The 14,007-nt window shown below is 40.5% G+C and overlaps 2 protein-coding genes across 2 annotated transcripts in view; both read right to left on the reverse strand.

Moving 5' to 3' along the window:
• Positions 313–4,863, reverse strand: GNRH1 (gonadotropin releasing hormone 1). Its single transcript, NM_214274.1, is given in 3 exon segments — positions 313–476; positions 2,791–2,886; positions 4,723–4,863. Coding segments are annotated over 3 exon segments (276 nt in total). The 3' UTR covers positions 313–437.
• The window catches only part of KCTD9 (potassium channel tetramerization domain containing 9), a 64,601-nt gene continuing 61,021 nt past the window's right edge, over positions 10,428–14,007 (reverse strand). The window contains exon 12 of the mRNA XM_003132815.6: positions 10,428–12,637. Coding sequence (XP_003132863.3) covers positions 12,521–12,637 — 117 coding nt within the window. The 3' untranslated portion in view covers positions 10,428–12,520. The remainder of the gene's footprint in view (positions 12,638–14,007) is intronic.

Here is a 14,007-nt window from a genome sequence, read left to right on the forward strand (position 1 = left end):
ATGGCATCACCTTACCTCTGTAGGGGATGGTCAAAGAGAACGCCACAGACCCCTGGAAAACTGTAGCTGAACCAGTTTGGGGCCCAGACCAACATGTGACCATTGTCCTGTGGGTGCAGGGTCAGGTGATGGTGGAGGTAAGCCATGAGTCAACAATAACGATGACTTTGTGTTCTCTCTCCTCAGCCCTCTGTAAACACATTTGGGGGTCCCCCTTGAGTGAGTACAATGTCCCTTCCCCACCAGAGTTCTGAGTTAGAGAAAGACTTAACATTTATGCCACTTTATTCACAACACAGCACTTCATTATAGTGCAAACAGGTGCAACTTGGCATAAGAATTTCTGAAACTCACACAATTTACAGATAGTAATTGGTCACAAATTTCAGAGTCAGAATTATACAGTGCTTGCTGTCAGTGTCTCTGGTCCAATGGATTTAAGTCTTCTGCCCAGTTTCCTCTTCAATCAGACTTTCCTGAAAAGTATGTGAGTAACAAATATATCAATGGTGATTTTATGAGCTGAATTGTATTATGTGTTTGACAAATTTAATTTCTAAATGTTGATATAGAAAGAATAGGTCCATTTCTTCTTGCACCCTAGGGCTTGCTAGAGGGATACATCATGTCTTTATAAGAAGTTTAATAAACATAAGATTTCCTTTCATAGTTTAAGGAGAGAATCTGAGCACAGAGGCGCAAGAAAGGTCTGATCCATCTGTCTTTATTATTCCAGCCTTTGCCTCAATTCCTTCGTTCTAATGTCACGTTTGGAATGTTTCACTGCTCACTATTATTTTTATCATGAGGTAAGCAGGATTCAAGAAGAAAAGGAAAGAAAGATGTCTCTTCACTTTTTCTTTGTCCTATGGGTGTAGAAGTTGAAGTCAATGGAGAAAATAAAATCTATCACTTATCTTCATATATGATACATTCAGGCTTTCTCTGCTCCTGGGTATAAATGGAAATTAACCATAATGCCTTTTTTTTTTTTTTTGTCTTTTTTTGTTGTTGTTGTTGTTGTTGCTATTTCTTGGGCCGCTTCCGCGGCATATGGAGGTTCCCAGGCTAGGGGTCCAATCGGAGCTGTAGCCACCGGCCTACGCCAGAGCCACAGCAACACGGGATCCGAGCCGCGTCTGCAACCTACACCACAGCTCACGGCAACGCCGGATCGTTAACCCACTGAGCATAGGGCAGGGATCGAACCCGCAACCTCACGGTTCCTAGTCGGATTCGTTAACCACTGCGCCACGACGGGAACTCCCATAATGCCTTTTAATGACTGCAAATAAGTGGACCGTGCAGCTCGGAGAACATCATTTCCATTTCTCTATTCAATTATTTGTATATCTTTTTTTTTTTTTTTTTTTTTAAGGGCTACACCTACAGCATATGGAAGTTCCCAGGCTAGGGGTCGGGTTGGAGCTGCCAGCCTACACCACAGCAGCATGGATTCCCAACCATATCTTTGACGTTCACTGCAGTTTGTGGCAACACCAGATCCTTAACCACTGAGTGTGGCCGGGGATCAAACCCATATCCTCATGGATACTAGTTGAGTTCTTAACCTGCTGAACCACAACAGGAACTCCTATACATTTTTTTAAATCAAAAACCTATATTGGGTTAGTAGATTTCCATTTGGGGTGGGAATTTGGAAAACAGTTATAGTCTAATCAAATCTCTGGATCTGAATTATAAATTTTCTTGTTTGCAATTTTTTTTTTTTTTTTTTTTTTTTTTGCTTTTGCTTTTTAGGGCTATACCTGTGGCATATGGAGGTTCCCAGGCTAGGGGTCCAATCGGAGCTACAGCTGCCGGCCTACACCAGAGCCACAGTAGTGCCGGATCTGAGTCACATCTGGGACCTACACCACAGCTCATGGCAACACCAGATCCTTAACCCACTGAGCAAGGCCAGGGATCAAAACCACCTCCTCATGGTTCCCAGTTGGATTTGTTTCCACTGTGCCATGATGGGAACTCCATTTACAATTTTTTATTCCAAAGAGAAAAAAATTAGAGCACTGGTTCCGACGTCTGCATTTCCCAGAGAAAATCATGTCATACCAAGAACTATTGAAAAAGCTGGTGGAGGAGTTCCCGTCGTGGCGCAGTGGTTAAGGAATCCAACTAGGAACCATGAGGTTGCGGGTTCGGTCCCTGCCCTTGCTCAGTGGGTTAACGATCTGGTGTTGCCTTGAGCTGTGGTGTAGGTTGCAGACGCAGCTCGGATCCCGTGTTGCTGTGGCTCTGGCGTGGGCTGGTGGCTATGGCTCCGATTAGACCCCTAGCCTGGGAACCTCCATATGCCGCGGGAGCGGCCCAAGAAATAGCAACAACAACAACAAAAAGACAAAAGACAAAAAAAAAAAAAAAAGAAAGAAAGAAAAAAAAGAAAAAGCTGGTGGAGAGGTGCAGGTGAGCCTGGAGAAGAATAGTGCGGGAGGGTTGATAAACATACTTGAAGGAGTGACACTTGACAGTGGGTAGAAATTTGTTTTGTTGGTCATCCTAAAGGTTAGAGCCAAGATTGGGAGTTACAGGTGGCAAAGGGATTGCCGTTCCATTTAACTAAGAAAGGAAAAAGATTCTAACCAATAGTGCTGGCTAACCACTGAAAAGGGATGTTATGAAATGGTAAGGATCCAGCACAGGAGGAATTCAGGCAACCAGGAAGGTAAGCCCTGCCATGGCTGAGAGGTGGTTGTTCTAAGTGACAGCCCAAGAAGTGGTACCCAGGCCTGCCCATCTCGAAAACTCCACGTTATGAATGCTGTCACTCACCAGAGCTCCTTTCAGGTCTCTGAGGGGAGAACGGGGCTGGTGAGCGGTGCACTCAAAGCGCTGAGGTTCTGCTAGTCGAGCAACCTCTTTGGCCATCTGCAGGAAAAATGTGATTTTTTGGAAATGGAGATTAAAAAAGGAAAGGGTGTTTTCCATTTCCACCAAAAATTGTGTGTGGAAAGTGAAATTAAGGGGATTGTGGTGCTGAGAAATTTGCCCACTGGGATGGGGACTTTATTTATTTTGGGGGCCATACTCTGGGCATGTGGAGGTTCCCGGGCCAGGGATCGAACCCTACCGCCTGCACCCTAGCTGTGGCAAAGGGAGATCCTTAGTCTGCTGAGCCACAGGGGAACTTCTGGGATGAGGACTTTAAAAGGACATAGATTTGCTGTCAAGCATTTTTACAGATTGGTGTGTGATTCTGGAGGAAATGGACAATAATAATGAGACATATTTTCTCCCTAGAGACAATAAGAATGAGGTGCTTTGAGCCTCATGAGGTACACGAAGAAATGCAAAAGCTTATAGTTTCAAATAGAGTTGATCTTATTTTCTAGTTTTTACTAAATATGTCCTAGTTAAAAGACAGTTGTTTCACATATAGTCCATAGAGGAGACGTCAGATTCTGGGCTTGTTTCATGCTAAATTATTGTTATTATTTCTCCAAAAATGGGATATTTCTTTCCAATGAAAACAAAATGGTTTTAAGTTTCTCTAGCTACAGCTCCCATTTTCAGCTCTATGTTGAGTGTCTGGCCCTTAATCGCTCATCCCTTAGGGCCTGGTTAGTTTCCCATTAATTTAAAAAGCAATAACAATGTTTAATGTTTTTCATTAATCCATTAACATTTTTTGGATTAACCAGCAAAGATATCTGGCCTCTCTTATGTAATCCTCACGTGGCCCCAAGAAATCGCCTCTTAGAGATAAAAAACCCAATTATTCCATATTATTATTGGTACTAGTAAGTATCTAACTTATAGGAAATAAAATCTAGCATATTTTCCAGTATATATTTGTCTCCTCGAGCTTGCTAAGTCCTCTCCTCTAACTTCTTTGCTCAAGTGCCCATATCATAAAAAAAGAAATTATAAAGCACGCACCCTTAATAAGGAAACTTACTTATGTTATAAAAATGTACTGCTGAACTGGAGTTTCCTGGTGGCCTAGCAGTTAAGAGATTCAGCAGTGTCACTCTCGTGGCTCAAGTTCAATCCCTGGCCCAGGAACTTGCACATGCTGCAGGTACAGCCAAACCTCCCCCCAACCCCGCAAAAAAAAAAAACCAAAAAAACCCAAAACAAAAAAACAAAAAGCAAACAAAAAACAAAAAGATACTGCTGAATTAGTATCATAGATTTTTTTTTTCTTTTTATGGCCAAATCTGGGATATTTGGAAGTTCCTGGGCTAGGGGTCGAATCGGAGCTGCAGCTAAAGCCTATGCCACAGCCACAGCCACACCAGATCCAAGCCACATCTGCGACTTATGCTTAACCCACTGAGCAAGGCCAGGGATTGAACCCACATACTCATGGACACTCTGTTGGGTTCTTAACTCGCTGAGCCACAATGAGTACTCACCATAGATATATTTTAAATATGACACTTAAAAAATAGGTAGAGCTCTAAGATTTTCTTTCCAAATCCCAAAGAATCCACCCCATTGTTTCTCCTTCCTTTGGCAATTCTGGATCCTCAGAGTCAGACACACTCCTTTGTGCTTGCTCTTCTTGGAATCGTTCCTTCTGTTTCATTAGACTCCCTCTGAATTAAAGCAGGAATGGGACTTGGGAAGTGCTTTATCTTCCCTGGAATACCGAGGTGAGAGCTGAGAGTAGATAGCAATGTTGGGCTCACACAGGATGCGCACAGGATTCACCAGAATCACAAGAAGCCATGTCTCATTTAGAAGCTGAGAGGAACTTACCTCTTGGAAAGAATCAATCACATTTTCAGCATTTCTCTTTCCTCCAGGGCGCAATCCATAGGACCAGTGTTGGCTGGAGCAGCCCACTACACACAGAGTCAGCAGCAGAAGTCCGGCTAGAAGTTTCGGAATTGGCTCCATTCTAAGGAACATCAATGCAACCATCAAAATAGACCCAGATTTGCTTCGCTGTAGAGCAGAAATTGGCACAACTTTGTATATCAACTATACTTTAATAATCAAAAATATAGACCCAGCCCGGGTTGAGCAAAGACCTCCTTGGTGAAAAGTGCAGCGTTTGTGTCACCGACCCTGCAGAGGATGGAAGGGAGAGTCAGGTACAGTTTTCACAGGCAGGTACTCACTTGCCTTGAGTGTCCTTGCCCCTGGGAACAAAAATCAGTCAGTCCTTTCAACTCACATGTTAAGTACTTCTTTTAGAACCGAACTATTTAAATTTTTATTATTTATTTGGTTATCCAAACCCCAGCCTTCCTCCTTTGTCAAGTTCACCTATTCACCTTAATATTCCCCCCTCCACCACCTCTCATGATGAGTTTTCATTCCTGAGATAAAGAGAATTGGGCCATCTGCTCTGAAAAGTGCCTCCTATCAGGAATCTCTGGCTAATATAAGTTGCTTGACATTAAATGGCGACACTATGGTGCTAATTACATTTTGCCCAGTTATCTGTCCTCTAGTCTGCCAGACGCCACTGCTGGCTGGACCATCTGTGAATATATGAGAGGACTCAACCCTTCTCAAAGCCCAGAGGCCCAGACCAGCTGCCTCCCTGGCCAAGGCAGCCTTGAATTAGCTAATGATGTGGAATTCTCACAAATTAATTTTCATTGGTGGGGAAGAGGCTAAGGACAAAACCAAATACTGGTTGATGAGCTGTTGCAGTTCCCCAAAGGCTGGATCTCTGTGGCCGGAGGCGACAAGGACTTTTAAAAATCAAGGTTTCTTTCGACGCCATACTTCGTCTTAGCCTTTAGGGTATAAAATGACCTATAGACAGACAATAGCATGCAGTCTTAAAAAAAAAAAGCACTAGAAACACAAAGTATCTTACCTGTTTGAGAGCAAAGAGCCAAAAAAACTCAGGCTTCCTTTGGCGTGTGTTGCATCTGACTTTTCATTCTTCTAGCTTCCTTTTTATATGAAACTTTTCCAGGACGCTGAAATCTTCCCTGCTGGTAAATTGCAGTACACATGGACTATGGGTTTGTTTTTTTTTTTAATAGTAATTTTTTTTAAGCCTCACATAAAGCCCTTTAATGGTGTATGTAATTGGAACACCCACTGGTATATCTGTTAAATTTACCTAAATCTTAGCCATTAAAACTTCACTAAGACTTTTATAGCTGAGGGCACAATTCAAAGAGATTAAAATCTAGCTAGATAGGATTCCCTTGAGGAAACTGACAGACCTATCCAGAGTTCAAGGAAAATAACTCTCCTAGAATAAGCGATGTTAAATGCACACATAAAAACTTTCACAGAGGAGGTCTTGTAATAATTATAGAGGTTGAATCAGGGTGCCTGCAAGCTGTCTCAGCTCTTAGATTCCTCATGTATAAAAGGAGCTGATTTATAAGTAATAAGAAGTGATTTTTTGTACTATACAAAGCCCATATAGAATCCTCAAGTAGATGGGGTCAGTTTGAAGATTTCCTAGTCTGCTACCCTGCAGGTTTCCTCCTCAAATTAATTTTATTTATTTAAAACAATTGAAGTATAGTTGATTTACAACCTTGCGTTAGTTAATATATATATGCATATATTCTTTTTCAGATTCTTTTCTCTTACAGGTTATTACACGGTACTAGTAGGGTTCCCTGTGCTATACTGTAGGTCCTTGTTAGTTATCTATTTTATATATAGTAGTATGCATATGTTAATACCAAACTCCTAATTTATCTCTCCCCCTTCCTGTTTAGTGACCGTAAGTTTGTTTTCTATGTCTGTGTACCTATTTCTGTTTTTTAAATAAGTTTATTTGCATCATTTTAAAAGATTATATATATATATATGTGATATTATATGCTATTTGTTTTTCTCTTGTCTGGCTTACTTCACTTACTATGAGAATCTCTAGGTTCATCCATGTTTCTGCAAAGGACATTATTTCATTCTTTTTTATGGCTGAGTAATATTCCATTGTATATAAGTAGCACATCTTTTTTAAAGCCTTGTACAGCATCATAAAAGTAAGGAGAATCATGAAACATTGTGGTTAGAACATGCTAAGTGCCAAACCATCTAGAGTAGATTTTGGATGGTGGTTGAATTCATGTCAGATGCCAAGTTAAAATATGCAAGTCCCTATGCTAAAGGAAATGGGAGTACAAAGACGAGAAATAGTTACCTAGCATGTGAATGAGACTAACATCCAATCATTATTACAGTCCTGCCAAGGGGAGCTCATGATCCAGATTTTACTGATAGATATTCCACCCCAGTAGTGAACACTTGGATATTTTATTTGCACAGTATAAGCACTGAAAAAAGAGACCCATTACTCTTTATTGCATTTATTTGAATACCTTATTGTCTTCCCCTAATTTTCCCTTGGGCTGTAAGTCATGATAATCAAAGATCCATCTTTTTTTTCTTGTCTTTTAGGGCCACGCCCATGGCATATGGAAGTTCCCAAGGCTAGGGGTTGAATCGGAGCTGTAGCTACTGGCCTACACCACCACTCACAGCAACACCAGACCTTTAACCCACTGAGCGAAGCCAGAGATCAAACCCGCATCATCATGGATCCTAGTTGGGTTCATTAACTGCTGAGCCACGGCAGGAACTCCTCAAAGATCCATCTTATGTAAGCATTTATTTATAAATCCCTAGTGGAGTTAGCACCATGGCACAGTGGGTTAAGAATCCAACTGCAGTGGCTCAGGTCGCTGAGGAGGTGCGGGTTTGATCCCTGGCCCAGTAGAATGGGTTAAAGGATCTGGTGTTGCTACAGCTGCAGCATAGGTTGAGGCAGTGGCTCGGCTTCAGTCCCTGGCTTGGACCTTCCATATGCTGTGGATGTGGCCATAGAATGAAAAAAAATCCTAGCATTTAGTCAACTTTTCAGTAAGTAAAGATTTGAATGAATAAGATAATGAATGAATGAATAAATCAGATTAGACCTAATACTTTCTATTTCTTCATCAAAGATGTTTTATCTGACACAGAATCAAACCCTCATGTACAGTTGAATGTAAGGCCCATTACATTCGCTAAGCAGTAAAATGTTTAAAAATATCTGGATGGTTGTTCATTTTAGGGCCAGGACTGGCAATTTCTCAAGTAGGATACTAAATCAGGTTGCCCATTGTCCTCTGGAATAATTACACTTGCAAGGATTTCAGCATAAAGAGCAATGTTGTTTTGCCCAAGTGAACTCCTGCTTTCCTCTGTGGAGGTCGTCAGGTCTGTGAAAGAGTAGAGGAGGATAAACTTTAAGGTAGAATTGCAAATAGAGGGGAGAATTAGAAATAGGACATAATTGATTATCATTAAATTTTTTCATTTAGGCATTTTGAATTATCTCAACACCTTTCTGACACAAAGGAGTGAGACCTCATCTCACTGTAAAGGTAACGAGAGAGGCTGGTTTTCAACAAGAGTCCATTACATACGAATGATGTTTAAGTTGTCCAATTGATTTCCTGTTTGCTGAAAGAGATGTGCTTTCTAACAGTTAAGCCGATGTGGTCTTTGGTCAGCACTGAAAAAAGGGGGAATTAAGACTTCTGATACTTATTGTCATGATAATCACTCACTCCGGGTTTAAGCATCACTGGATTTCTGGTAGGTTGTTTCTATCCATTGGTGTTACATGTTTGAAAAATGCTTTGAAATTTTTAGACAGACACATGGTCTGTGATTTCATTCAATATGCTTCACGCCCTCAAAGTCTGCCTTAGAATTGTCACAGATCTCAAGGGCCAAGGCCAAATTCATTTTCTCTAGCACCAAGTAAGATATCAACAAATACGCAGTTAAAGGTATTTGGATGTTTCATGACAAATGTTGGTCCTTTTCACAGTTCCACGTGATTTACCATGAAGCTGAATTCAGTAAACTGGGCTTAAATAATTGGATTTTATAGTTATTTTTTTTCCAAATTTAGAAATTTCCTAAAATCTAAAGGATGGCTTTAGAGAGAAAATGGGTTCATTTTTGGAATTTAAAGAAACACCTCAAGATTAATAAAATACAATAATAATTTAGTAATCTTGCCGAATGACAGATGGAAACTTGTTTTGTCCTAATGTAAAATCTCAGCAGGAAGGACTCATGAACTCCTGCTGACCTGCCTAAGGCTGTGAAAGGGCTTCAGAGAATTCCTTGCACAAGGTTGGGCTTTTTGTTTTTTTGGTCTTTTTGTTTTTATAGGGCTGTACCCATGGCACATGGAAGTTCCCAGGCTAGGGGTTGAATTGGCGCTGTAGCCGCTGGCTTACACCACAGCCACAGAGACTCGGAATCCAAGCAGCATCTGCAACCTATACCAAAGCTCCCACAACTGCTGGATCCTTAACCCACTGAGGAGGCCAAGGATCAAACCCAAGTCCTCATGGATCCTAGTCAGGTTTGTTAACCACTGAGCCAGGACAGAAACTCCACATAAGTTTCTTTGTATGAAACAATGTCACTGGTTTTCCTTGTAGTGTTGTATCTTTTTTTTTTTTTTGGTCTTTTTAGGGCCGCATCCCAGGCATATGGAGGTTCCCAGGTGAATGGCAGCTGTAGCCAGTGGCCTATACCACAGCCACAGCAATTCGGGATCCAAGCCACATCTGTGACCTACACCACATCTCAATGCCAGATCCTTAACTGAGCGAGGCCAGGGATCAAACCCGTGTCCTCATGGATGCTAGTTGGGCTCGTTAACCACTGAGCCACTACAGGAACTATTTTAAAGATAATGCTTCTTCGGAGATTTTAAATTCTAGGGCTTTTCAATGTATAAACGATGATTTAAAGTTGACTTGGTGTAGATTTGCTTCCAATGCATTAAATGAACAGTTGGGGAATGTATTTCAAGTCTTGCTTTATAATGGTAAACTTCATAAGAAAATGATTTTACAGTATTTCCTACTAAAATGGCTTTGGAACTATAGTTGACTCTTTTTTACAGCATACAATATGTATTGTTCTAAATAATTATATGAATATGAAGTTTTTAATAATTAGTAATTTAGGTTTAAAAACCTTTTTCTAGCCCTTCCTCAAACAACTATGTTTTTACCTATGTGTTCAAACATGTTTCATTGCTAGTGTTAATGTGTTAACGGACGTTTCAATTTTGCAGTTTCCCTTCCTCTTTAAACTTCTTTCTCCTACTTGTCAGGCGAGAACACTTAAGGGGCGATGTACTTAACTGACTTAATACAGCTCACTGGTAATGTTCATCAGACAGAGTAACACAAATTAAATTACTGGAAGAGAGGCTTTTTTTGTTCAGAATTAATGACATGTCTTTGTGTTGTTAGTATGGCGGATTTTAAGAAGAGGACCATAAAACAGTCATGCTTCAAGAAACAATTTGATGGGCACTTTCAAAGGGACTGACCTGTCATAAGTGTTATGCTGTGCTTCCTTTTCTGCTCAGACCAGCAGGGTTAGTCTTCAACACATACTGAAGAAATGGGAGCAAGATATGGAAAGTGCAGATTTTCAAAAGCAAGACAAGAAACTGCTTTCCAACATTTCACATCGTTTATTAATGCAGTTACACATCAGATCCCAAATCTGCATTTTCTACGCATGGCATGTTTGGATCTTTCAGATTCTTCTGCAGTTTTAGGTTATGTCTACAGAGGTGCCCTTAAGTGGATGAACAACAGAGTCTATGATTATTGAAAATATAGTACAGAATGAAATGATTTAAATATAATTTAGGCATATATTGATTATGAAAATAGATATCTCTCAATACAATACTTCTCTGTCTCGGTAAAAATAATAAAGCAACGAAAATAATTCATTTCTGAAGTTGCTTTCCTTCACCTGTAAAGGTCTGATCTCCTCCCACTATGCATATGTACCCTTTACTGTTAAGGAAAGCTTTGCATATGTATATATAGAAGAATAAACTATGTAAATATTGAAGACATGTCATTCTCCCAAAGGAGACAAAGTGGTTTTTTGATGATTCCTTGCTTCAAACGGATGAGCCTGGAGAATTCAGAACCCTTTTGGACACAGCTTAGATCCCTGCGCTTGGGGACAGACACAAGGACACTGGTTACTGTGAGGAAGTACAGGCCCTGCCCTGTTGCCACCAAGGTAATGCCTCAAAAAAATCAGGCCAGGCTAAAACTTATTAAAAGACAACAAACTAGAAACAACCACAGGTGCTAACTGACTGGTATTACATCTTGGACCAGCCCAATGCCTTATTTTCATTTAAGTTTTTTTGAAAATTAAAATCCAACAGTCAGTTTAAAATCTCTCACTCCCCTTTTTAGGGTTTGAGCTGCAACTATGCTGACTTCTAAAAGATAAATTGGCCATATGCATATTTTATAGCTTTGATTGCAGTGGACTGGGATTTAATATTTCCAAGATGGCCCAGTTTAAACTATTTGGCATTTACATGAAATGAATGTTAATTATGTGCCTTGGCTTTTTGAACTATCTCTTCCTATGTTTGTTTTGACTATACAGGAGGAAACTAGGCTGGTAGTGTAAATTTTTGACAGAATTGCCTGGTCTAGCATTGAGTGGAACTTGCTTAGAATCAAATCCCAAGGAATGCTCATTTAAAAGTTGTAGCTCTAGGTAAATCCTTCCTCCGTCCAGAGAGTTCCACTGTACCTTCAGCTGACAACAATGGACAATAATGTCTCTTTCCTTCTGCTCTGTCTCAATCAGCAACAAAGCATTTCTTTATTTAGCTAATTTTTTTTTTTTAAAGTCTTTTTAGGGCTGCACCCCTGGCATATGGAGGTTCCCAGGCTAGAGGGTGAATCTCAGCTGTAGCCGCTGGCCTATACCCCAGCCACAGCAATGTGGGATCCGAGCCTCATCTGTGACCTACACCATACCTTGTGGCAAAACCAGATCCCCAACCCACTGGGCGAGGCCAGGGTTTGAACCTGCATCCTCATGGATACTAGTCAGGTTTGTTACCGCTGAGACACAACGGCTGCTGAGACACAACGGGCACTCCTAATGTTTTGTTTTGTTTTGTTTTTTTAATTATAAAAAGGAACCTGAAAAGAGAGCCTTGGGGAGTCTGATCTCACCATTATTCACGGGGTGGGACAGGTATTTCGAAGTAGGGTAGGCATCACTAAAGCTATTTATAAACCTGAACAACCTTTTCAAAATTTTCATAAGATTTAACAATTTAAATATCCATACTGCATCTAGAGATTCAATAAATATAATTGCATAAGTTGTGCTTTTCATAAATTAAATTTCAAATGCATTTCAAATTTAAGATGGTATTTCCACATCATGCCTATTTAAAAGCAAATATAATAGATACTATTCCTGGTCACAAAGCCAGGCAGGTCCCCCTACTCCACTCAAAAGGCAACAATCTCATCTAGCTTCCCTATGTCTATTAAATGAGTGCTTCTCTGTTAAAATCAGAAAGTGGGGGAAAAAAGTCACTTTTTTCCTTTACGCACCACTGAAAACAAGCATAATCCTCTAATTTTTTTTTTTTTTTTTTAAATTTCCTTACAGTGTTATTTCTTCTAGACAACTGAGTGGGTGGAGAAAGAAAAGTGGTAAGGAAAACATTTTCCATCTTCGGCCTCTTGCTTCAGCTCTGGGACCCTCATCTGACACTTTGGGACATGTGTAGTGGTGTCAGCATCTCCTCAAAGATGGCGCCCTTCACGTTGGAACCCCTCAGGTTGGCTTCTTGAAGGTCACACCCAGACAGGTCGCAGTTCTGTAGGACAAAAATAGTATTCAGGTAACCAACAGAAAGACTGAAGGCCTTTTTCTGTTTCCTCTCAAAATGATTCCTGGAGCATATTAGGAAAATGTATATAATAAAACTCAGTTATTTCTGGAAAGCATCCAGAAGTTTTAGGAGAAAGTGATATTTTCTTCTCTGTCCTCTCTAGCCGATGCTCAGGCTGACCATGGCAAATATGTATACACAGAGGTTAACGATGAAGCAGGTCCATTCTGTACTTTAGCATCAGGTATTTAAAATCCAGAATGGATTCCAATATACTAAACGGTATTTAAATTTTTTTTTTTTTTTTAAACCACAATCTATGAACAACAATAACAAAAGGCCCGGGGTAGGGGGGAGAAGTGTGAGGTGGTGGGGAGACTGTTAAAAAAATTAAAAATATGAGAAAAGGATTTTACTTATTTTATTTTCCCACTGTACAGCAAGGGGATCAAGTTATCCTTACATGTATACATTACAATTACATTTTTTTCCCCACCCTTTCTTCTGTTGCAACATGAGTATCTAGACATAGTTCTCAATGCTATTCAGCAGGACCTCCTTGTAAATCTATTCTAAGTTGTGTCTGATAAGCCCAAGCTCCCGATCCCTCCCACTCCCTCCCTCCTTTTCTCATATTTTTAAAATAATTAAATCATATATTTCCCCTCAATCCCTAACATGTTTCAAGAGCAGAGAAGAGTTCTTTTTTTTTTTTTTTTTTTTTGTCTTTTTAGGGCCACGCCCATGGCACATGGAAGTTCCCAGGCTAGGGGTCGAATCGGAGCTGTAGCTCCCAGCCTCCACCACAGCCACCAGATCTGAGCTTCACCTGCAGCCTACACAACAGCTCATGGCAATGCTGGATCCTTAACCCACTGAGGGGGGGCCAGGGATCAAACCCTGTCCTCATGGATACTAGTCTGGTTCATTACCACTAAACCACAGTGGGAACTCCTGGCTATTGCCTTTTCAATCTTGAAACTGCGTGTATGATTCAAGGAGTTTTAACAAATATATACAACAGTGTAACCACCACCACAACTGGGGCCGCTTTCAAATTTCCCTTGAGATCAGGGAGTGACCGATGAAACGGGTTTTGTCTAAGTCCCTGAGGATGGTGGGGACAATGGTTAGAGAGAAGGGTGACTACACATAACCTTTCAGGGCAGAATGTCAGCAGCTGCCCTAAACAGTCAACCCGCTGTGTATTTGCGATCAGTTGGCTAGAGGGAGACTTTCTGATGTGTGATCACACTGACTACATGATAACTAAAATAAGGGGAAAAAATAATCTTAGGTGACAGTAACAAATATAAAAAAATAATTTTGATTATAATTAAATAATTGTGCTTATA

The sequence above is a fragment of the Sus scrofa genome, chromosome 14 (assembly GCF_000003025.6).
Source record: "Sus scrofa isolate TJ Tabasco breed Duroc chromosome 14, Sscrofa11.1, whole genome shotgun sequence".
In the NCBI taxonomy this organism is placed as follows: Eukaryota; Metazoa; Chordata; class Mammalia; order Artiodactyla; family Suidae; genus Sus; species Sus scrofa.